Below are 24,436 nucleotides of genomic sequence, written 5' to 3'. Positions count from 1 at the left end.
GGGGAAGTGGGGCTCTGTAGGGATGGAGAGCAAAGCTGATGTCTCCAAAAAGAGGCAATAAACAGAAAGGCAGCTTTTGTAATTTTGTTTTCATGCCTGACTTCTTTTCTTACAGTACAGTAATCTCATTCTTAGAGCGCCACCTACTGGCATTCAGATTTCTAACCATAGGCAGGTGTGCAGGTATCTTTACCTAATCTCAAGTTCATGAGTTTTAGAAAAAGAATTATCAGGTGATATTTAGGGAAAAAAAAAAAACTCTTCTTGTTCCAGAGAAAGAGAGAGAGACAGAGAGAGAGAGAGAGAGAGAGAGAGAGAGAGAGAGAGAGAGAGATTCTGACCCTGAACCCTAGCATTACCCTAACCTTGACTGTTGATAACCCCTGACCCTTGACCTCTAACCATGACCCCTGAGGCTTGACCCTCAACCTCTGACCTTTGGCCCTTAACTTTCTACCAGTGTCCCTGGACCTTTGATCTTTTACCTTTAACCTATGAGCCTTGGTCTGTGACCTTTGACCCTTGACCTTTGGCCCTTGACTTTTGGACTCTTGTCCTTGCCCTTTGACCTCTGACCTTTTGGCCTGTGACCTCTGGTCTTTTGGCCCTTGACCTCTGGCCATCAACCCTTAAACTTCAGCCTCTGACCCTTGACCTTTAACCTTTGACCCTTGAGCTATGCCCTTTGACCTCTGACCTTTAACCCCTGGTCCCCAGGCTCAAAGCCAGCCTGGACACTAAAGTCCATTAGACTTTTATTGCCAATTAACCATCAGGAAACTGCTGTGGATCAAGGGGTAGGACGGTAGCATTGAGCTGAAGAGCTTAGGGACAACATAGGCCCAGAGTTCAAGTCCCATGACCCAAACGAAAAGAAAGAAAGAAAAGAAAAGAAAAGAAAAGAAAGGAAGAAAGAAAGAAAGAAAGAAAGAAAGAAAGAAAGAAAGAAAGAAAGGAAAAGAGAAAGAAAGAAAAAAAGAAAGAAGGAGGGAGGGAGGGAGGGAGGGAGGGAGGGAGGGAGGGAAAAGGGACATAATGAAGCAAACTAAGCACAAGACTTAGGAACTGTGAAGCAAAATTGTAGGTATTATAGATTAAGCCTTGACAAAGCATACGACAACAGAGGAATTTTCAAAGAAAAAAATCTAACATATATGCAAATTTATATTTCAGTGGAATTGATTAGACTTAAAAACTATTTTTGTCTTTTTTTGCCAGTCCTGGGGCTTGAAATCAGGGCTTGGGCACTGTTGTTTTGCTCAAGGCTAGCACTCTCACACTTGAGCTACAGCACCACTTCTGGCTTTGCCTGTGTATGTGGTTCCGGGGAATCGAACCTGGGTCTTTGTGCATGCTAGGCAAGCACACTCCCACTAGGCCATGATCCCAGCCCCTTGAAAACTATTTTCTATGTCTACTTAGAAAACCCAATTCACATCTTAAAAGAAAACCAAAACTACACATAGGAAAAGTGTAACAATAAAAACAAGAGCTTCCTTAATCCCCAAACCCAGAGTGATAAGCAATGTCCTACAGTATCTTTTGTGTATATTTAGTTATGTAGATATGTGGATATCTACATAAATAGGAGTAAAATTGGAATTGAGGGGCCAGGAGTTTGGCCTAGTGGTAGAGTGCTTGCCTAGCATGCAGGAAGACCCAGGTTCGATTTCTCAGTACCACATGCATAGAAAAAAGCTGGAAGTGGTGCTGAGGCTCAAGTGGTAGAGCTCTAGCCTTGAGAAAGTCCAAGGACAGGGCTCAGGCCCTGAGCTCAAGCCCAGGAGTGGCAAAAAAAAAATGGAATTGAATTTTAAAATAGCCACAAGAAAGTTCTAGCATACTTTGGAAAATAAAAGTCAGTTCTAAGAAATGACTCATGATCAAGTTAGAAAAATAAAACTTACAATACTAAGACTCAGATGAGAGTACTTGAATCTCCAAATATTCTATCCAAAGCACTAGGCACTGAAGGAGCTGGAGAAAACCACAGAAGCAAGGTCACTCTGCCCTTTCACCACCACCTTGTATTAGAGCTGAGCACAAAGGAACTCTGACCTCAGACCCTCATAATAGAGGGGTCCTGCCACGTCTGGAACAATGACCACTCCTGAGAAAACAGGAAGAACCTGAACAGACAGTCCTTGTTCAGTTCCCCACTCAGCCCAGTATTATGGTACCGTTACCTTTGGACACAATCCTATTTCTACACCACTGTCATCAAACCAAAGGAATATAAACAGCTGCCTCTGGGTCTTCCTTTCTAAAAGCTCCCATATCGCATACAAGTTGAAATAAATGTGTTATGCTGTTTTTTATTAGCTTGACTTTTGAGATAGGAGTATTGGCTGTGGTTTTTATGATGGCTGATGAAGGTATGAAGTCTTTCATCTTTATAACTTATATTCTAGAGTATAATTCCAGGAAAAATAATTTGTAACTTAAAAGATGTTAGAAGCCAGGTGCTGGTGGTTCACGCTGTAGTTCCAGCCATTTAGGAGGCTGAGATCTGATGATTCTGGTTCGAAGCTGGTCAGAGAAGAAAAGTCCATGAGATTCTTATCTCCAATTAACCACCAAAAAACTGGAGTGGAGCTCAAATAGTGGTAGAACCTTGAGCAAAAATCTCAGGGACAGCACCCAGTACCTCATTTCAAGCACGGTGGACACACACACACACACACACACACACACACACACACACACACAATGCTAGCTTCTTTTTGGAGGATTTTTTTCCTGACAGTACTATTTTTTATTTTTCAGGCTTTTTAAGGGGAAACAATTTGGATATCTTTTTTTTGTCTATCATGGGATTTGAACTCTGGACCTGGGCATTGTCACAGAGCTCTTCAGCTAAGGCTTCTGCCCTACCCACTTCCAGTTTTCTAGTAGTTAATTGAAAATAAGAGTTTCATGGACATTTTAATGACCGGGCTGGCTTTGAACCTCGATCCTCAGATCTCAGCCTCCTGAGTAGCTAGGACTACAGGCACAAGCCACTGAGCCCAGCTTAAAAAAAATTGGATATCTTAAGACCATTAAGATTTGGTTATCTTAAGGCCATATCTGAGACCATTTAATTATGTTTTATACATCTCTTTTTTACTGTTTCCATTGTTGCAAAGAGACTTCAAAGCACCCCTCAAAATGTAACCATTAAGATCTTCATTAAAAAGTAAACGAAAGTTCCTGGTTGGAGATGGTGTGTAGCCTTGAGAATGGAATTATATGGTCCAGTGAGAATAAAAGATTGCAATTAAAAGTGATTGGATATAAAAAGATCATGTGTGGGCAATATAAATGAGTCTACAATTTGCTCTCTTAAGATTTAAGGATTGTTTTTTTTTTATCAAAGTGGCCATGTAATCTCTGTGAACTCTTATGGGATGAGGAAAACACATTTAATTATATGAATATTGTGTAGTTCAGAGCTTGCCACTCCATGTTGTTGGGTAAAACTTAAACCAGGTGTTTTATTGTGTATGTACCTTCTAAGCAAGACACAAAGTCTTGTTATTTAATCAAAGTCAAAGTTTTGGTTTTTGAAGCACCCAAAATGAAACAGACTGAATGCCATTTTGGTAGCTGGGCTCTGATTCACAGGGACAGAGTTTGTGAATTTGGAAAGGAATTGAGGTGCATGAGCATTGCTAATATCTTAGCACAAGTGCAGAGAGCTCATCCAATGCGAGTGTGTACATGACCAACCTCACCCAGTCCTCCAAATAGCCCTGTGAAGCAAAACCTTTCATACACCCTCCTATGCAGATGAGCAATCACAGGAATAGGTAGGAAGTGGCAGAGCCAGGACTGGAGACAAGGAGGATGAGATCCGAACCTCTGTGTCTATTGAGACTGTCCCCCTTTCCTGGACCTTTTCTTGGAAAAGAACAAAGATTCCCTAAAGCCACATTTCAGGCTCTTCCTGTGTTTCTGGATCTACTTGACTCCAATATCCTTCAGAATTCTCTAGAAACTGTGCTTCCCTAGAAAACTCCCCTGCTTCCTCGGTTACATTGGCTCCACCTCTTTATTCATACCTTTAGTGTACTTTGCCCAATTATCCAAACTTATAATTTTTGGAAATTCCCCATAAGTTTAACTGACACCTCCCACCCCTCTCCTACACACACACACACACACACACACACACACACACACACACACACACACTTGCACACGCACACTCACACACACAGAGTGTAATTTTCTTAGAGAACAGGGACTGTGACTGTTTTTCTCTCCATTGTAGTCCCAGTGCCAAGTGCAGTCCACACATAACAAATCTTTACTGCACAGGTGGATAGATACGTGAGTATCTATTATAACTGTCCTTGGTCATGGTAGATGATGGAGAACATGAAGTGTGTCTCCATGCGCTGTGAAAAACCCACAACCAAAACCCATTGGGCAGGTTCATAGCAGAGAGCACTCCTGACACCTGCTGGGCAGTTTGAGTATTGCGGGGAGGAAGGTTTGCCAAGAGAGAACTCATGGCAGGGTCCTCTTGGGACCGTACTCACTCAGCCAGGCTGCAGACCTTTATTAGGCTATTACATGCTGCTGCCCTTCTAGGGCTAGAAGCAAAACAGAAATCGTCATTACCAGCTTGATAAGTTCTGGCCGTGAAGCCCTGAGAGAAGGAGGGGAAAATAATCCTGTTCATGGACTCCAATACAGAAGGAAGCTTCAATCTATCCAGGATTTTTTGCCATTCAGTATTATTTTATCATGGCTTCTGCTTGAGTACAGCTTGTGGTTACTTGTTTAACCATGCTCACTCTATGTTTTGTATTCTGATTCCAATTTGGTTTGTTTATTCCTTAGACATATTTTTATCAAATACTTTTAAGGCCAAATGTTGTGTTAGCCAGTGGGACACAAGAACAAATAAGACCAGTACAATCCCCACTGCTCAGTGTGGTAGACTGGACAATACACAGATGTTTAGAGGCGGCAGCTTCTGCATGAATTTCAGGGAGATGTGTGTGGTGGAGCGAGGGTCCTGGGGCTTGAACTCAGGGCTTGTGTACTGACCCTGAGCTCTCTGAATCAAGGCTAGTAGTCTACTACTTGAATCACACCTCTACTTCTGACTTTTTGGTGGCTACTTTGAGATGAGTCACATGGACTTTCTTGCCCTGGCTGTCTTTAAACTGTGATCCTCAGATCTCAGCTTCCTTAGTTGCTAGGATTACAGGCATGATTGCCCAGCTGAGATTTTTTTTTAATCTCTTAAGGGTAAACAAAAATAGATATACTTATATGTGTAGTTTTTTTCATTCTTTTCTGCAGATTCTTAATCATCTTTTAGCTAGTGGTTGGTATAAAACTACATGCAAAAGTCCTACCTAAAGCATGTTTTTCCAGAGCTGAGGACTGGACTCAGGGCCTTCCACTTGCCAGGCAAGTGCTCTTCCACCGAGCTAAATCCCCAACCCCCTCAAAGCATTTTAGAAAACATCCAGCTCAGCTACTTTGAACTAGATGGACTATGTCATTGGGAACGAGTGGACACAGCTATGAATTAGGTACCAAAGTATCTGGTTTAGAGATTCTGTGTCAAGACTATTCAAAGAGAACAAAAGGCAGGGGTTCCCTTCATGTACTGCCCTGGCTCTTCACCACCCCATTCTGCATAAAATACAAAAGAAGTATCAATATTTTGATTAGAAACTGATACATAGTAAGATCTTAAAGAAAAGTTAGGGAATGATACACACAAAATTCAGGATAATGCTAAGTACCTGTGGCTCATGCCTGTAACCCTAACTACTCAGGAGGCTGAGATCTATGGATCACAGTTCAAAGCCAGGCCTGGCAGGAAAGTCTATGAGACTTTTATCTCCAATAATCTACTAAGGAGCCCAGAAGTGTAGCCTAGTGGTACAGTGCCAGCCTAGGATTCAGGAAGCCCTAGGTTCCATTCCTCCGCACCACATACACAGAAAAAGCCGGTGCTTTGGCTCAAGTGATAGAGCCCTAGCCTTGAGCAAAAAAAGCTCAAGGACAGTGTCCAGGCCCTGAGGTCAAGCCCCAGGACTGGCAAGAAAAGAAAAAAGACAAATATTTTATGCTTTCTTATACTGTTAGCTGCTTGCACAATTTTTAACACAGAGAGACAAAAAAAATAAGTGTTGGAGAAATAAAGAAAATAAGAGTACAGAGCCGGGTACCAATGGCTTCTTGATAGTAATCCTAGCCACTCAGGAAGTTGAGATCTGAGCATCATGGCTCAAAGTCCACTCAGGCAGACTAATCACTAAGACTCTCATCACCAAAAAGATAGAAATGGAGGGTTGGTTCAAGTGGTAAACCACCAGTTTGAGCTAAAAAGCCAACTAAGAGTTTGAGGTCCGGGGTTCAAGCTCTAGTACTTAGCACCAAAAAAAAAGGGGGTGGGAGAAATGAAGGAATATAAATATAACAAATAATAGTGTTTACAGTTACATAAAGATAATTTTAAAAAGAAATTTTAGAAACATGAATAATAGGTCCAGGAGTTTGGCCTAGTGGTAGAGTGCTTGCCTGACATGCAATGGGTTTGATTCCTTGGTACTACATACAAGAAAAAGCTGGAAGTGGTGCCGTGGCTCAATTAGTAGAACAAGTTGAATTAAAAAAAACAAAAATTATATATATATATATATATATATATATATATAAAGAGAGAGAGAGAGGAAGTAAAATAAGTATACCCACCTCCTCGAATCCTTGGTAAACATGACTCAGGCAGCCAGGGATTGAAATTAGAGGAAGTGCCTGCAGACAAAACTTTAAAGTATTCCCTGTCAGGGTTCGGGATGCTCCCAAGCTGAGGTCTTCTCCAAGCAGATGTGTAGACAATGTCAATAGACATATGGTACCTAGAGGCAAAGGGGAAATTTCACTTAGACCAGGGAGCCAGGTCCAAAGATGACTTCCAGTTATCAGGGCTTAGCAAACTCACAAACACCTGAACCACATACACAGGGAAAACACTTCACAATGGGGTGATATTTAGCAGACTTTTTGTGAAAGATGGGTCCAATCTAAGCTTCCCATAACTGCTAAAAGAGAGTTTCAAATCCTCTGCTAATGATAACTGTCAAGCCTTTGTTAATTTGGAAAATAAATCCTGCCTACCTATTACCATTGGCTTTTCTATTGTAGCTGCCTTGGTCTCCCTGAAGGCCTGTGCCTCTGTTTTTTCTTTTTTTTCTTCTTTGTTGCTTCTGTCCATACTAAGGTTCAAACTCAGGGCTTTGTACTTGTTCTTCTTGTATTCTAACACTTGAGTCATGTCTCCAAGTCTACTTTTTGATGGTCATTTTGAGAATGGAGTCTCTCAGACTTTCTCTCCCCAGTTTGCTTCCAAACCCTCATCCTCAGGATCTCAGCTTCCTGGGCAGATAGAATTGGAATATGAGCTACTGGCATCCACACAGACAAAAAAAAAAAAAAAAAAACAGAAGTGGCACTGTGCCTCAAGTGGTAGAATGCTAGCCTTGAGCAAAAGAATCTCAGGGATAGTGCCCAGACTCTGAGTTCAAGCCCCAGAAATGGAAGGAAAGAGAGAGAGAGAAAGAAACAAAGAGAGAGACAAAGAGAGAAAGAGAGAAAGAAAGAAAGAAAGAAAGAAAGAAAGAAAGAAAGAAAGAAAGAAAGAAAGAAGAGAGAGAAAGAGAAGGAGAGAGAAAGAAAGAGAGGGGGAGAGGGAAGGAGGGAGGGGTGAGGGAGGGAGGGAAGGAGGAAGGAAGGAAGGAAGGAAGGAAGGAAGGAAGGAAGGAAGGAAGGAAGGGAAAGGAAAGGGGAAAGGGAAAGGGAAAGGGAAAAGAAAGGAAAAAACAGGAAAGGAAATTACTATGCCAGGTGACAGTGGCTCAGAAGGGACTCAGGGACTAAGAGCTGAGGATTGTGGTTTCAAGCTAGCCTGGACAGGAAAGTCCATGAGACTCTTATCTCCAGTAAAACATTAGAAAACCGGAAATGGTACTGTGGCCAAAGTGGTAGAGAGCTAGCCTTGAGTAAAAGAGCTCAGGGACAGCGGCCAGGCCCTGAGTTCAAGCCTCATGACAAAGAACAAGAACAACAACAACAAAATGTTCCTAGTTAACATTGTCTTAATGTGTATACTAGTATATATTATTATTGGTGGCGATGCTGTTGTTGCTGTGGGTTGTGGGGCTTAAACTCAGGGCCTGGGTGCTGTCCCTGAGCTCTCTTACTCAAGGCTAGCACTCTCCCACTATGAGACCACTTCCTGGATATGAACATTTTTTTTTTGCCAGTCCTGAGCTTTAAGCTCAGGGCCTGAGCGCTGTCCTGGGGCTTTCTCAAGGCTAGAACTCCACCACTTGAGCCACAGCACCACTTCTGGCTTTTGTCTATGTATGTAGTACCGAGAAATCGAACCCAGGCCTTCATGCATGCTAGTAAGCACTCTACCATTAGGCCAAATTCCTGGCCCCTGAGACCATTTCCTAACTAGAGAACTTTAGGAAGAATATCGTACCCATTTTTGAATCCAGATTTATAAAAGTTTAAATAATATAAGGAAGAATAACAGATTAGATTATATCATAATTCTAACCTTCATAGAATTTTTATTGTAATTTTCATCCGTATAGAAGTGTTTGCTGTTTTAGCATTTGTAACACTTAAGAAGCAAACTCCTAAATGATGTAGCTGTTAAATTTCATTCCATTTACACCACGAATATCCAATTCTGTTTTCAATAAGTAATTAGCATGCAGGCTAATTTCAGTAAGTAATTTGTGTGACTGTAAACAGGAAGATAAGAGACCACTCTCTTCATTTTTCTTCAACCAAAGAGAAACCACAAGGCAAACAAGGGATTCTGGAATTACCTTGTCATATACTTAATGCAAGATGTTCAAAGAAGATGAAGGAGCAGCTATTACATTTTTAAGGTCATTTGAACAAGAGAGTATCTTTAAGGTAGCACTTTGCAGATTAAAATACCAGTAGAGAAAGGCTAACCAACAGAGATTGCCTGCTGAGACAGTCTGAGGAAAACATACAGAGGAAGTAAGCAGTGTTCAGAAAGCAAGCACATTTTATCAATAAAGATATTCCTAGCTTGCTTTTCTGGAGAAGATATGCTAAAATTGATGTACACACTATAAAAGCCAAGTTGCAGATGGAAATGGAAAGAACTGTTGACCTGAAAATCAGTGAAGTTGGTGCATGGCCACATTTCTGTACCTAAGGTTTCAGAACAACCTGTTCTCAAGTGATGGTCTGATGCAGAAATAAACAACCTGAAAAGATGTTCTGAATAACCCTTGAGAGCAAGCTGAGGATGTAGCTCAGTGGTAGAGTAGCTGCCTCACCTCTCTGAGGCCCTGGATTTGACCCTCAGCATCATTAAGATAGCAACATGACCTTTGGAGAAATTTCATTTTTGCTAGGAAAAGCAGAAAAAAAGCTTTAGCCAATATCTTATAATCTCACCTTGTCACACTCATTAATTACCTTTAAATTGGTGGTAGTTTAAAAGGTACAAAGAGGGCTAGGTGTTTAGCCTAGTGATAGAGTGCTTGCCTAGCATGCACGAAGACCTGGGTTCAATTCCTCAGTACTACATACATAGAAAAAAGCCAGAAGTGGTGCCGTGGCTCAAGTGGTAGAGCTCTAGCCTAGAGAAAGTTCAAGGACAGTGCTCAGGCCCTGAGCTCAAGCCCAGGACTGGCAAAAATAAATAAAAAATAAAAGGTGCAAAGAAAGGGGGACTCATACATCTATTTGCATATTGTATTAGTCAGCTTTGTGTTAGTGTGCCACAATGCCTGAGATAATCACCGAAGGAAAAGATTTATTTTGACTCAACATTTGAGTCCACTATCACCTGGTACTGTTTCTTCGGACTGTGACAACACAGTGGCTCTGAACATATCAACAAGAAAAGCCCTAGAATTATCCTGTTGGAAGGAAGCAAAGGGAGGATGGGGCTGGGGTTTCAATATCCCCTTCAAAGGCATGCCCTCAGTGTCCTAACTTCCTTACATTCACCCCACTTCTTAGAAATTCCACCACCAAGGTAAAGTCCCACCTTGAAAAAACCGGAAGTGGTGCTGTGGCTCAAGTAGTAGAGCTCTAGCCTTGAGAAAGCCCAAGGACAGTGCTTAGGCCCTGAGTTCAAGCCCCAGAACTGGCCAAAAATAAAAAAGAGACTCCTAATTCAACCTCCCCCCCAAAAAAAAAATTCTACCACCTTTCAATAGTGCTTAAAGGATGGTGACCAAGCTTTTAACACACCAGCCTTACATTTACTCAAACCATGGCAACCATGACACACTGGAAGAGACCTCATAGGAAGTATTGTCTTTCTGAGAACGTCCTCTGCAGTTATTCACAAAACTGTTCTTGCTTGTTCTTGTAGTTTTTTATCTCTCATTTGTGAAAGTCAATATCTGATTTCAAATCCACAAAGGTTCTCAAATGGAATTTCAGTTCAATAGGGACCATTTTGACAATGGTTAGTTTCTAGGCTAGTTCCTAAAGCCTATTTAATTCACATGTTGGATGAAACAAATCACATTTAAACGGAAAACTGTAGGAAATAATACTTTCACATTATTTAAGGGAGCCTTCAGCGTGTGTGTGTGTGTGTGTGTGTGTGTGTGTGTGTGTGTGTGTGTGATGTTCCTTACACAGGAATGACCCCTGAGGAAAAGCTGATCAAGGTTGATTTGCAATCCTACACTCCAGTACTATACCCTACGAATTTCTGCATTTCCTTTTTTGTTGTTGTTTTGTTTGTTTTTTCTTATTTTTTCTTTTTCTTTTTTTTTTTTTTCTCACTCATGGGTTCCTCACAGTCTCTGAGATTTCTTGCTCAAGACTAGCATATTAACACTTAAGCCACCACCAACTTTTTTGAGAGACAAAGAGTCTCATATACTTTCCTGCTTCAGCTGGCTTCAAACCATGATTCTTAGATCTCTGCCTCATGAACAGCTAGGAGTACAGGCATGAGCCACCAGTATTTATTTATTTATTTATTTATTTATTTATTTATTTATTTATTTATTTCTTCCTTTTTTGTGGGTCATAGGGCTTGAATTCAGCCTGGGCATTGTCCCTGAGGTCTTTAGATCAAGGCTACTGCCCTATCCTTGAGCCAAGCCCCACTTTCTGTTTCCTAGAGGTTAATTGGAGGTAAGAGTCTCAGGTCCTGTGCCAGGGCTGGCTTTGAACCTTGATCTTCAGACCTCGGTCTCCTGAGTAGATAGGATTACAGGCATGAAGCACCTTGCCCAGTTGCCTGTCTTTATAGTTAGGGATATTTTCTCCAGTTTCCCATCTTACAAATAGTAAATGTTCTAAAGGAGAAAAAAAAATTTAAAGACTTGTGAGTATTTTTGTTCATGGAGAAAGGCGAGGTTGGTGATATGTTCAGAAAAGATTATTTTTAAACTCATATTCAATGTATTGAAATGGTAAGAATTAAAGCTTAGTTTCCCTTAAGCCTTTTAAGTTCAACATACAAATCTTATTATTCTATTGACAATTGTAGTACATCTTAATAAGAGAACTTGGGTTAATATTCTCAAGCCGAACAAAACTAAACTTCCTTCAATCAATTCTGCTTACAAAGTTAGTTTAATTAAATTTCCTTTAAAACACTTTCAACTGCATTCATAAATTGAACATTTTCAATTTTCTTCTTTTAAGCAAGCTAATCACCTACACTGATGAGCAAAATATTCCCAAGTACTTACAAACTAAATTAAGTTAACAAAGGCAATGAATCTTTTATGTATTCCAATATTTTGGCTTACAAACCATAAAAAACCTCTTTCTTCTTATTATTTATTTTGCCAATTCTGGGGCTTGAACTCATTCATGGCCCAGGCTCTGTCTCTAAGCTTCTCTGTGTTCAAGGCCAAAGCTCTTGGAGACTCTTATCTCCAGTTAACCACCAGAAGTGGCACTGTGGTTCCAGAGGTAGGGCGGTAGCCTTGAAAAGAAAAGCTCAGGGACATCGCCCAGGCCCAGAGTTTAAGCCCCATGACCAAACAAAAACAAAACAAAATGAAACTACAAATCTGAACTCACCTACACTATTTGTCCACCACATATTGCATCCAATTATTTTAGACATTATCAATACTGCAAAGACAAAATATGCATAGTGAGTCCCAAATACAAAAGTCTTAGTACTATGTATTTGATCACTTGATATTTAATTCTAAGTCTTTCCAGAGGTAAAAACAGATGTATACACTACAATCACAAGGATACCTTTATCCTCTCAATGTGACATAATAAAGAACATAGATGACAAAGATATAGCCAAGGTGATATTAAACGGGGGAAAACTGAAACTATTTCCTATAGAATTAGAAACAATACAATGTGTCCATTCTCCCACTCTTTTTTTTTTTTTTGCCAGTCCTGGGCTTGAGGTCAGGGCCTGAGCACTGTCCTTGGACTTTCTCAAGGCTAGAGCTCTACCACTTGAGCCTCAGCACCACTTCCGGCTTTTTTCTATGTATGTGGTACCAAGGAATCAAACCCGGGTCTTCGTGCATGCTAGGCAAGCACTTTAACCACTAGGCCAAACTCCCGGCCCCATTCTCCCCACTCTTACCCAATATAGTGCTCGAAATACTAGCCAAAGCAATAAGGCAAGAGAAAGAAGTCAAGAACACATAAATAGAAAAAGAAAATAAGTCAGATTATCCTTACTTGCAGACAATATGGCTCTATGCTAATTATAAGACTCTAAATAAAGACTCTACCAAAAATTATTTGGATCTGGTAAATGCTTTTTTAGCAACATAGTAGGCACAAAATCAACAACGGCATCTGTGTACCACCAGATCCATTAACAAATGCTTCCAGCCCCACAGATTGCCTCTTTGGTCATGGTCCCATAACAGCAACTTTCATGTTTGTTTAGGGTTTTGTTGTTATTGTTGTCCATGTTAGGGCTTGAACTCAGGTCCTGGCTGCTGTCTCTGAGCTTTTTCACTCAAGACTAGTATCCTAGTGTCCTAACACTTTGAGCCACAATGCCACTTTCAATTTCCTGATGGGTAATTGGGGATAAGAATTTCAAGGACTTTTTCTGCCTGGCCTGACTTTGAACTGCAATCCTCAGATCCTAGCCTCCTGAGTAACTAGGATTACAGTTGTGAGTCACCAGTGCCCAGCAACTTTCATGGTTTTTGTCAAGTTAAAATTATTTTTCAGGGGCTAGGAGCATGGCCTAGTGGGAGAGTGCTTGCCCCAGCATGCACGAAGCCCTGGATTCAATTCCTCAATACCACACACACACACACACACACACACACAGAAAAAGAAAACCAGAAGTGGTGCTGTGGTTCAAGTGGTAGAGTACCAGCCTTGAGAAAGCCCAGGGACAGTGCCCAGGCCCTGAGTTCAAGCTCCAGGACTGGCAAAAAAATATTCGGATGGTATTTCACCATTTGTAGACACTAGCATGTATACTGCATATGATTATGGAATGTTATGCAATTAAAATCCCTCTGCTTTAGTTCCTTCATCTGAAAAATGGGTTTGATAACAGTAGCTACCAGTAGTACCCAGTAGGATTAGTCTTAGGATATACCAGAGATATTAATGAGTGGATTTATCAGGGACCAGCTTGGAACTGGGAACCCCCTTAGGTCTTCAAACAAAGGGGGGAAAAAACAAAGACCTAGACTATAGTTAGAAATGTTAAACAGCCTCTAGAGACAACCTGGCAAGAAGTTGAGTCTAGATTACCAGAAAATAGCTGTCACCAACAAAGAAAGAAGAATAGACTTCTGCATAATTTAGTGACTTTGTTTCAAAGAGATGTTATCCCCAAAGAGATGTAGTAGCAGCTTTGGGAAGTTTCAACATGGGGGAAATCTCAACAGGAAAAAACAAACAAACAAACAAACAAACACTGTGTGTGTGTGTGTGTGTGTGCTGGTCCTGAGGCTTGAATGAAGTCTGGATATGCCCCTTATCTGTTAATGCTCAAGATGGCACTTTACCATTTGAGCCACAGTTACACTTCTGGGTGTTTTATTTTTTTGGTGGATAATTAGAGTTTCAGACTTTTCTGCCCAGGATGGCTTTGAACCAGATCATAGCTTCCTGAGTAGCTATAATTATATGCGGTGAGCTACTGGCACCCAGTTTGCAATATTAAAAAATATATAACACTAAATTATACAACACACAAAATGAGTAGTCAGCACCCAGACCTCAAAGCACCATGTGGAGGAGACACTGGTCATCTAGTTAGCAGAGACCCACGTGAGCACTCTGGGCAGTGCCTGGGGCCACCTATCTCTGTGTGACTCTCAACAGAGAAAAGAGAAAGTCCAGTGGTGATATGATAAACTGCAAGCGAACTTGGCAGAGTGGAAATGCAACATGATAAATGAAGTTGACATGTGGTAATCAATTTTCCTCAACATCAGGCTTTGGAGACTAAGGTTTACATTAAATAAGATTGAGCAAGAGTTGGCCTGGAGGTGGAATTAAGTTGCAAAGAGTGAAAAAGAAATGTCTGAATGTGAAGTGCTAGCAGGCAGTAGTGGGGTTTGGTGGGGACCAAATATAAACTGTTCAGTAGCTCAGGATTTCTTTGAATGTTAAGGGGGAGGAAAGTTACTTAAGAGTTATTCCTCCAGGTAGGGTAGCTGGTGGCTCACACCTGTAACCCTAGCTACTCAAGAGGCTTAGTGGAGAGTGCTTACTTGGCATGCATGAAGCCATGGATTCAGTTCCTCAGTACTACATAAACAGAAACTGCCAGAAGTAGTATTGTGGCTCAAGTGGTAGGGCACTAGCCTTGAACACAAATAGGCTCAGGAACAGCACCCAGGCCCTGAGTTCAAGCCCCACAACCAACAACAACAAAAAAAAATGCTGTTATTATACTAGGATTATTTTTGTTATGCTATGTCTATTAAATTCCATACAATTTAAGTGGCAAATTACAACTACATTTTTTTTTCCTATGAGCCTTGTGCATCTTTATAGGATGGAGATTTCTAAATATATCTATTATTCGTGCGTCATTTATTTTCTTCTATCACTAAGCCTCCAGGTGGCAGCACCAGTACCAGGAACTTTCTTTGCTCTCTTGGGATCCTAGGAGATCTGTTCTCACCATCTGTGTATATACATATCCTGATTCCCTCCAGGGCCTCTTAATTTTGTCTACTATTCATAGCTAAGAATCCAGTGGTGGAGCTTGAGCACCGTTGCTCGTTGCTCATGTCTGTAATCCTATCTAAACAGGAGGCTGAGATCTGAGGATCAAGGTTCAAAGCCAGCTATAGCACAAAGGGACCTGAGACTCTTATCTCCAATTAACCTCTAGAAAATGGGAAGTGGGGCTTGGCTCAAGGTTAGGGAGGTAGCCTTGAGCTGAAGAGCTCAGGGACAGCACCCAGGCCTAATTCAAGCCCCTAACCCACACACACACACACAAAAATCCAGCCAAGTGTGTTCATCCACACCTTAATTCCAGAAGTTCAGAGGCAGAGGAAGGAGTATTTGAAACTCTAGGCCAGTTCAAGGTATCTAGTGAGACTGGCATATACATGTGTGAAACCTCTTACTTTATATAATTAATATAAACACATTTTTAAAGACAACCACAAATATGTAGCTTTGAAGTCAGAAGAGTCTTCCACTACCTTGAACTCATAATCATTGTTTCTCATGTGTGTTTTCTTTAAAGGGCTCATCAGTTCAGTTGTGGCTTTGGTTAACAAATCGATTCCTAAATCTGATTCTCTACTCCAAGTGCTTCCATCTCAGTAACACAAAGAATCACAGATTTATTCTTCAGTGAAGGTTCAAAAAGGAAATGATGAGGGCATTAGATAGCAAACACAGGGAGGGACTTTCTAAAAGGTGACCCAGGGGAGGACAACCTGAAGGCAAAGGGAAGAAGAGGGGGAGGAGATGCCATTCTAAGCAGAGGAAAGAGTGAGTGCAAAATGATTGAGATAGGAGAATTCCCGGCAGGCTTGGGGACCAGCCAGTATTAAATCCTGAGGATAGAGTCAAGTTTCTCCAAGGCTTTGAAGTGGACAAGTTACCCCCTCCAGGCAAAGGGATTTTCCAGCATCCAGTTGAAGTAAAGTGGCCCCCACCCAGTTGCTGGAATGTGGCCTGGTGGGGCTGTTACTGGACTCTGGGTTGGGGGCAGACTAGGTAGGGGCTATCTTATCAATAGCAGTAGCCCACAAGGCATTATTTGTACTAGTTGTGTCTTAATTTATGCAGAACTATAAGAGGAATGGACCTCAGGTCAGAAGTTGATGACAGTCCACCTGACCTTTTGTATATCTGATGAACGCCTATTTAGAGTGTAACTAATCTGTATAAAACCCAAAGTCCCAGCCAGGTGCCATGGCTCACCCCTGTAATCCTAGCTACACTGGAGGCTGAGGTCTGAGGATCGCAGTTCAAAGCCAGCCCCAGTACTAAAGGAGGCACTAAAGACTGACTCTTATTTCCAATTAATTACTAGAAAATGGGAAGTGGAGCTGTGGCTAAAGGGGTAGAGCTGAAAAGTTTAGGGACAGTACCCAGGCCCAGAGTTCCAGTCCCATGACTGACCAAAAAAAACCCAAAACATAAAGTCTCTCCCCACCCACTCTGAGATCCAAACTTCCTTCTAGTGCTAGCCTCACTTGGGTCACCGGCAAAATATTCCTTTAACATTTCTAAAAAGTGTTCATGATCTTTGCTGGTCTGTGATACTACAACAACTTGTTTGGAAATGACAGCAAATACAGTATTTGTAGTCTATAAACCAGAATCCAAGAACAACTGCTGCCATTCTTCCATAGCTAAGCTTAGTCTCAGGCTGCTCACTGGCAGAAAACTGAGCAGTTTCAGGTCTTCTCTGCTGTTTTAGGATTTTTCTGTCTTTGTATTTCAAGCTTCAACTAGAGGTATTCTGAAACCAATGTCTTCCTTCCTCTGCTTCATCCACAGGATAGCTGCTGAGCTCCTGCAGGCTGAAGCGGGGGGCATGATGTCTTGAGGAATCCCACCTGAGCTATGGTCTGCTTTCAACTCCCAGCCCTGCTTTCTGTATAATTCTGTCTGGTTGCCAAGCGTTGTAACCTCTCCAGACTGGCTTCTGTGAAGAGGCCCATGACCCCATCTGACCACTGGTCACCTCTGTGACACTTTGCATCATGCTGTCTGTCCTGTTGACACACTTTGGTTAGCTGATTTTCTCTTTTGGCTTTTACCTCTCTTTTCTAAAGAAAGAAGGCACTTAGAAAATCTGTTGATACTCTTAGGTGGCAGGGCCCAGCCTCCCTTGCCCTGTGGTATCTCCTACAGGCAAAGAGATAGGACTGCCAAGAGACTCAGTAACCAGATTTCAGATGGGAAGTTGACTTGTCTCAGTTATCCTCAGATCACCCTAGGCTTATCTAGGTACCAGAAGCTGTTCTGTGATGAGTACTGGAGATACCATCTCATTTTAGATGACATAAATTCTTAATGTATCTTATTTTCCAGGTACTTTTATCCCAGCTCAGCCTTACTGGGTTACAAAAAGAAGTGGGAGATAGGGAGTCCTTCTAGATTTACATAGAGACCAAGGCTCTGGAATTAAGAACCACCTTTGTCCTCTAGTTCTGTTGTTCTGAGTTAATAGGACTCACAGCCAATGCCTGCAAGGGGTTGGTCACAGGCCCAACAACAACAACAACAAAAAAAACAAAAAGAAGGAAAGAAGAAAGAAAAAGAACTGTGGAGGAAGAAAACATTGACTAATATTTCACAATATCAAATTGCCACATTTGTAACTATTTACACTTTCCAAATTCACTCAATCAAGAAAAATGGTAAGAGCAAGCAAGAAAACTGTTCACAGTACATCCTTGTAGACTAGGATCAGTTACAAATTGCATCAGTATCCAACCAGGAGACAGAAAACACTCAGTAAATCAAATGGGAAAGCTGGGCGCTGGGTGTCTCATTCCTGCAATCCTAGCTACTCCAGAGGCTGAAATCTGAGGATCTCGGTTCAAAACCAGTTTGGGCAGGAAAGTCCGTGAGACCTTTATCCCCAGTTAATCCCTAGAAAACTGTAAGTGGTGCTGTGGCTCAAAGTGGTACAGCACTAGCCTTGAGCAAAAAAAAAAAAAAAAAAAAAGGCCAGCCCCATAATCATCAAGCACAACAACAAAAAAAAATTCAAATGGGGAATATTTAATAACATTGTGAATTATAACAAGTCATTAAAGATAAAGAAGGGCAGTACCTAAGAAATGGTACTTGGAAGGAGTGCTAGGAATTCACTCCAAGTTGGGATTCAGCCTTCAGCAGAGGATGATGCGGGACCACATGGTTGGGTTTGCGCTGGGCCAGGGATGGAAAACTGTAAGAATTGCTTTCCAAAAATGCAGGTGGACAGAAGCAGGGTAACGTACTTCTGGATGTCTTGAGACTCACTGAGAACTCAGAATACCCACCAGCAAGGATGCCACTGAAACTTGAAAGGAGTGAGTTCTCTATATGTCCCTTCCCCTAAGAGGCACTGTCAACCCTGGAGGTCAGAAAAGAAAAAAAGAAGTGGGGGTCTGGGGGGAAGGACACCAGGACTTGGGGAAAGTCCCTTTACAAATCCAGGTTCTTTGCAACACCTTCTAAGGACAACAATGTGTCAGTGACAAAGGGAAAATCCTTCCATGGTCGACTTCCATTAGGGAGGAGAAGGCAATGAAAGATGAATTTGGAAATAGAGGCAATAACTTGATAAAGAGATGCTATCAAATGTTTATTTAGAAAATGACTTAGAGGATGACAGCCCCATTCTTTTGGCCTCCAATGGGGCCCTAATAGTGAATGATAACACGGCAGGGACGCAGGCGAGAGCTAAGGATTCCACTACCAGTGGAAGCCACAACTGGAACCCCATAATCCCTTGTGAAGGCAGCATTCTCAGTGACCCAAGTCCTTCCCACGAAGTCCACCTCTTAAAGATCTCCCTACTTCTCATATCACCACACCGAGAACCAAGTCTCCAATACACAAACCTGGGAGCAAAAGCCATATCCAAACCACAGCAGTCAACAATTAATCAAAAGCAAGATGGGATTGCAGCCAGTGTTTTTCCTGTAGTCTCATACACTACAATCTCCATAAGATTAGAGTCAACCAGAATTTCATTATCAAGTGCTTCTTGACAATGCTTATATATATAACGTGCACTCTGACATAGTGTTGGTGTTAAGAAAAGAGCTTTGGACTGGGCACCAGTGGCTCATACCAGTAATCCTAGCTATTCAGGAGACTGAGATCTGAAGGTCAAGATTCAAAGCCAGCATGGGTAGGAAAGTCCATAAGACTTATGTCTCTCCATTTAACCAGAAAAATCCAGAAGTAAAGTTGTGGTTCAAGTGATAGAGTGTTTATCTTGAATAAAAAAGTGACAGGTTCTAGGCTGTGAGTTCAAACCCCAGTATGGTGTGTACATAATAAGTGCATGTGTATATATGAGTATATACACAGACGTGCACACACAATGGCTACAGATTCAGAAAGTTTTGACTTTTCATCTGCTTTTACAAATTGTATTCTACTTTATCAGTAAAATTGACATAGATTATCATAATACAGTAACAAACCACCTCACAAAAATATACAAATACCAAATACTATAGCCCAAACCTGTAATTCTAGCTACTCAGAAGGCTGAGTTTTGAAAATAGTGGTTTGAAGCCAGCCCAGGCAAGAAAATCCATGAGACACTCAGCTCTAATCAACCATCAAAACGTTGGAAATAGGGCTGTGGCGTAAGTGGCAGAATGCCATTTTATTTTCCAGTCATGGGGCTTGAACTCAGGGCGTGGGCACTGTCCTTGGATTTTCTCAAGGCTAATGCTCCACCACTCGAGCCACAGCACCACTTCTGCCCTTTTCTGTGTATGTGATACCAAGGAATCGAACCCAGGGTTTTGTTCATGCTAGGCAAGCACCCTAGGCCACAGTCCAAGCCCCAAGAATGTCACTTTGGAAAAGGGAAAAAACTAAGACACAGAACCAAGACCTTAAATTCAAGCCCTAGTACTGGAAAAAAAAATCACAAAGTCAGTACTACTTTCTATAAATAACATGACATAAAGTAAGTGTTCAATGTGACGTAATGTTTAAAAATGGCAATCACACCACCAAAAAATCTCAGATTACAGTGACCATCACAACCATCTCCATGTTATAACATCATTCAGTACTTGAGGAAGGCACACTTGAGAGTACTAACACTTTCTTTTTAATTTTGGTCAGTTGTGGGACTTGAATTCTGGGCCTGAGTGTTGTCCCTGAGTTCTTCAGCTCAAGGCTATTGCCTGCCCTACCCCTGGGCCTGGGCATTGTCCCTGAGCTCTTCAGCTCAAGGCGATTGCCCTAACCCTTGAGCCACAGCGCCACTTCCAGTTTTCTAGTGGTTAATTGGAAATAAGAGTCTCAGGGACTTTAGTGCCAGGGCTGGCTTTGAACCTTGATCCTCAGATCTCAGCCTCCTGAGTAGCTAGGATTACAGGCATGAGCCACCATGCAGTACTAACACTTTTTCATTAATTAGTGCTCTTATATTTACACGAAAGTTACACAGAACACCCCCACACATCTGCCTGCTAAAAAATCATCTTTTTTGAATGAACAATCCATAAACTTAAGTCAGCTCTACACTGATCAATATTCTCTTTGCCTCCCACGCTCATGAGGATGCTTGAAAACAAGCCTTATATGGACACAATCTCCTTACTTTCAAATTCACTAAAATGAAATTAAAAGAACAGTATTTTATTTTTAAGTACAACAATAGGCCCTAGATTTTGAGGCAATCCACGTGAAGGCAGAGCGGCTGTGTGCCTCACCTTTTGTATAAGAGGTTCAGATGGATAAGTACCCAAAGCTCATTCCAAGCATTGAAAATAAACAGTATTTGTTCATTATCTGGTGAACAAAAGGTTTTTATATACATAAACTTAAGTGCCTTTTATAGAAATTTAAAAAAACAAAGATACATACTTCTGTGGCATGAGAAGCAGAGGTAGGCAGGACAACTATTCAGTGATACTGGCTCCCTAGATAACTGGATTTATTTTTTTGCTGTTATTGGCTTACTAGCTCTGCCATGATAGGGCACCACATATTTGGTGGCTTAATACAAGAACTAATCCTCATACAGTTCTGTAGGCCAGAAGTTTGAAATCAGGATGTCATCTAAAAAGCAAGGAAGGGGTCTGCTCCAGGACTGTCATAAACTCTGCTAATTCTTTGTGTTATGGTCAGTCATAACCCCACTGCTACACGGACTTGTCTCTGTGTGTGACTGTGTCAGTGCTGACAGTTACCTTTTTTTAAAGTGATTAAAGAATTTGAAGGAGTCAGAATTCAGGCAGGTCAGCACTGCCATTTTCTTCCTCCTTTTATTTCTGCCAGATGCACTCATTTCATACAATGAATGCTGGAATGCATGTGTCCATACAATACAAGGGACTAGTAATACAAAAATAAACAAATTGGACTGAGATGCTGTCCTTGAGAGATCACACTTTGGAGAGGACATTTTACTATTCTATGACAATCCATACTATTTATTATTGAGCATATATTGCTAGGTATATATATAAAAAAAGATCTTTTTCATTAGGTGATCTTTATAATCATGTGACAAGTGATGCTTTGGTAACTCATATTGGAGGTCCTAAATCTGCTCTAAGAGAGAACAGAATACATTCACAGATTATGTAACATTTTATGAATCCAAATGAGTATGTGGGAATACACTAGGAAGCTCAATGGTCACGATGGTGGTTTTAGCCAGAGGTGAATTCCAAAGAGCATTTTTTTTCCTTTCTTTTCTTCCAGTCCTGGGACTTGCACTCAGGATCTACTGTCCATGGGCTTCTTTTTGCTCAAGGGTAGCACTCTACCACTTGAGCCAAAGTGCCACTTCCAGCTTTTTCTGTTTATGTGGTACTAAGGGAGTTGAACCCAAGGCTTGTGCATGCTAGGCAAGCACTCTACCACTAAACCACATTCCCAGCTCCCAAAGAAGAGCATTTTTATAGATTAAAGTCCAACTCATATAAAGGGTAAGAGACAGACTGGAGATGTGGCTCAAGTAGTTCAAAGTCTTGAGTTCAAAATCCCAATACCACCAGAAATAAATTAACTGGGTAAATATTAAAAGAGAAATGGTAAAAATCCGTGAGGGCCTTATTTTTTTGTGTGTGGGGAGGGGTCTATTTTATTATCTCCTCTATCTCCAATGCCTTGAGCATTGCCTGCTTTGGGAAATGAAGGATGACCGAATGCATTTTATGTCTAAGGCATGGCAAACGAGGCAGTTTCTGGAAAGGCAAGCTAAGATGCAATCACACCAGGCCCCGTACATTGCACAGGGTGTTAACGGAGATCGGATGGGTAGTATTGAGAAATTTCAGGGGTGACATTGTCTTTGCCTGACTTATGTAACTGTGATTCCCTCAGCACCTCGCCTTTATCATAACAAGACATTTCGGAGCCAGACACGGGAGGCTCACGCCTGTCATCCTAGTTATTCTATGAGGATCGTGGTTCAGAGCCACCCCGGGGAAAGTCCGTGAATGCTAATTAACCAGCACTCTACCAGAAGTGTAGCTGTGGCTCGAGGGGCAAAAGCTGACGAAGGCCCGCCGCGCTCTGGCTCCGCGTCCCAGCCCGGGGGCCTGGCGCGCGCACGCGCCGCTCCGTAATCCCTGGCACCGCCAGGTCCCCCAGGTCTCCACGGAGCGAGCGCAGGCCCGGGGCGCCCGGCCCGGCTGAACAGTGGTCACGGTTGAGGGACGACCCCGACACTGCGAGGCACCCCCCCGGGATGGAAGTACTTGAGGGGCTTCCCATTCTCTTCCTTACGCCCGGTTCTCCCCTCACAGCTCCGCGGGTAACTCCCCTCGGCCCCTCCGAACTCCAGTGGAGCCGTCCCGAGCTCGCTCCCGCTCTCGTTCGTCCGCTGGAACGTCGCCAGAGCGCACGCGCGCCTCCCCCCACCTCCCCGGAGCAGAGCGCGCGCCCGCGAGCTCCCCGCATCCCCGTGCTCATCCGGGTCTCAGCGCGTTCCCACCAATGGCGGCGGCTCCCAGCTCCCAGGGGCGGGGCTATCTCGGTCTCCACTCCGCCCCCCTTGTGCCGGGCCTGTGGTGACCGCGAGCGTCTCCCGGAGACTGCGACTCCATGACTCGAGGGAAGGAGCCGAGGCAGGGAGTCCCAGCATCTGGGCAAGGATCGACACTGAGCCTCAGCGGCGGCTGCCTCACTAAATAAAAGGGCTCGAAGAGCGAGCCGATCGCCCTGGCGGAGTCGCCGTAGTAAACACACTTCAGAAACGTGAGGTGCCGGGGGTCACGTGGGCGGCGCGTGGACCAATGAGGAGCCGGGGGCGGGGCCGAGGCCGCTGACGCGGCGGCTGCAGCGGCGGCGGCGGCGGCGGCGGAGTCACCCGGGTAGCCTCGGGACCTGCCACCGGCCGGCAGCCGTCCAGCCGCCTCGACCACCGACTCTTCCCCCCCACCTCCATCCTTGGCTTTGGGTCCCGGGCCGAGAGGTAGCGTCGCCTGACGGCGGCGGAGTCCTCTGCGGATCCTCCGGGTGACTCACCGCGGGAGGGCCGTTCTGTCTTCGCGGGCCGCCTCGGCTGGGTGAGGTGACCGTGACGAACCTCCGTGGCGGCGGCTCCGGCGGCTGGGACTCACCGGCGCTGCGGGGGTCCCGGGCCCAGCAAGTTATGTCACTTCTCCGGGCACTGGCCGCGGGCGCAGGGTCCTAAAGGGCGTCAACCCCGCGGCTGGGATCCCTCCATCCACCGCGCCCGAGGCGCCCTCGTCGGGGGCGGGCCCCCTCTCCAGGGTCCCCGGACCCCGAGCCCGCGGCCGGGCCCCTTCCTCGCCCCGGGGTTGGGGGGGGGGTGCGGCGGTTGTCCTGGAAGCGCGGAGCTGTCGGTTATGAGCCCGATCCTCCTGGCCTGAGTCTCTCCCGGGGGAGGAAGTCGGCGGTGAGCCGCCGCCCGCCCGCCCGCCGCGCCCGGGCATGGGGGTGAACGCGGTGCACTGGTTCCGAAAGGGGCTCCGGCTCCACGACAACCCCGCCCTGAAGGAGTGCATCCAGGGCGCCGACACCATCCGCTGCGTCTACATCCTCGACCCCTGGTTCGCCGGATCCTCCAACGTGGGCATCAACAGGTGGCGGTGAGTGGAAAGCTCGCGTGTGGGGGGGGCGGGGCGGGGGGGCGGAGGAAGAGAGGGGTCGATCCCTGGGTTTTGGAATCGGGTGTTGGGTGGATTCTAGGGGGATCGACTGAAACTAGAGCCAGGAGATCGCCTGGCTTGGACTTTTTTTTTTATTTTCATCATGCTAAATGCTGTAAATATTACACGGACATGATTAAACAGTCCTC

General features: G+C 43.5%; 1 protein-coding gene and 1 long non-coding RNA gene across 5 annotated transcripts in view; one reads left to right on the top strand and one right to left on the bottom strand.

Annotated features, from left to right (window-relative positions):
• Positions 1-23,858, bottom strand: part of LOC150067468 (uncharacterized) — a 117,385-nt gene extending 93,527 nt beyond the window's left edge. For both annotated transcript variants that reach the window (XR_016534622.1, XR_016534623.1), the window contains exons 1-2: positions 23,641-23,858; positions 6,706-6,869 (exon numbers count right to left, since the gene is read on the bottom strand). This is a non-coding gene — a long non-coding RNA (uncharacterized LOC150067468). The remainder of the gene's footprint in view (positions 1-6,705; positions 6,870-23,640) is intronic.
• A 126-nt stretch (positions 23,859-23,984) lies between these two features.
• Cry1 (cryptochrome circadian regulator 1) overlaps positions 23,985-24,436 on the top strand; it is a 35,457-nt gene continuing 35,005 nt past the window's right edge. For all 3 annotated transcript variants that reach the window (XM_090328574.1, XM_090328573.1, XM_090328572.1), the window contains exon 1: positions 23,985-24,227. In XM_090328574.1, the coding sequence (XP_090184700.1) occupies positions 24,070-24,227 (158 nt within the window). In that variant the 5' untranslated portion in view covers positions 23,985-24,069. The remainder of the gene's footprint in view (positions 24,228-24,436) is intronic.

This window comes from Megascapheus bottae, chromosome 2 (assembly GCF_031878675.1).
Source record: "Megascapheus bottae isolate mThoBot1 chromosome 2, mThoBot2.hap1, whole genome shotgun sequence".
Classification (NCBI taxonomy): Eukaryota; Metazoa; Chordata; class Mammalia; order Rodentia; family Geomyidae; genus Megascapheus; species Megascapheus bottae.
This window is presented reverse-complemented; position numbering and strand designations above follow the sequence as displayed.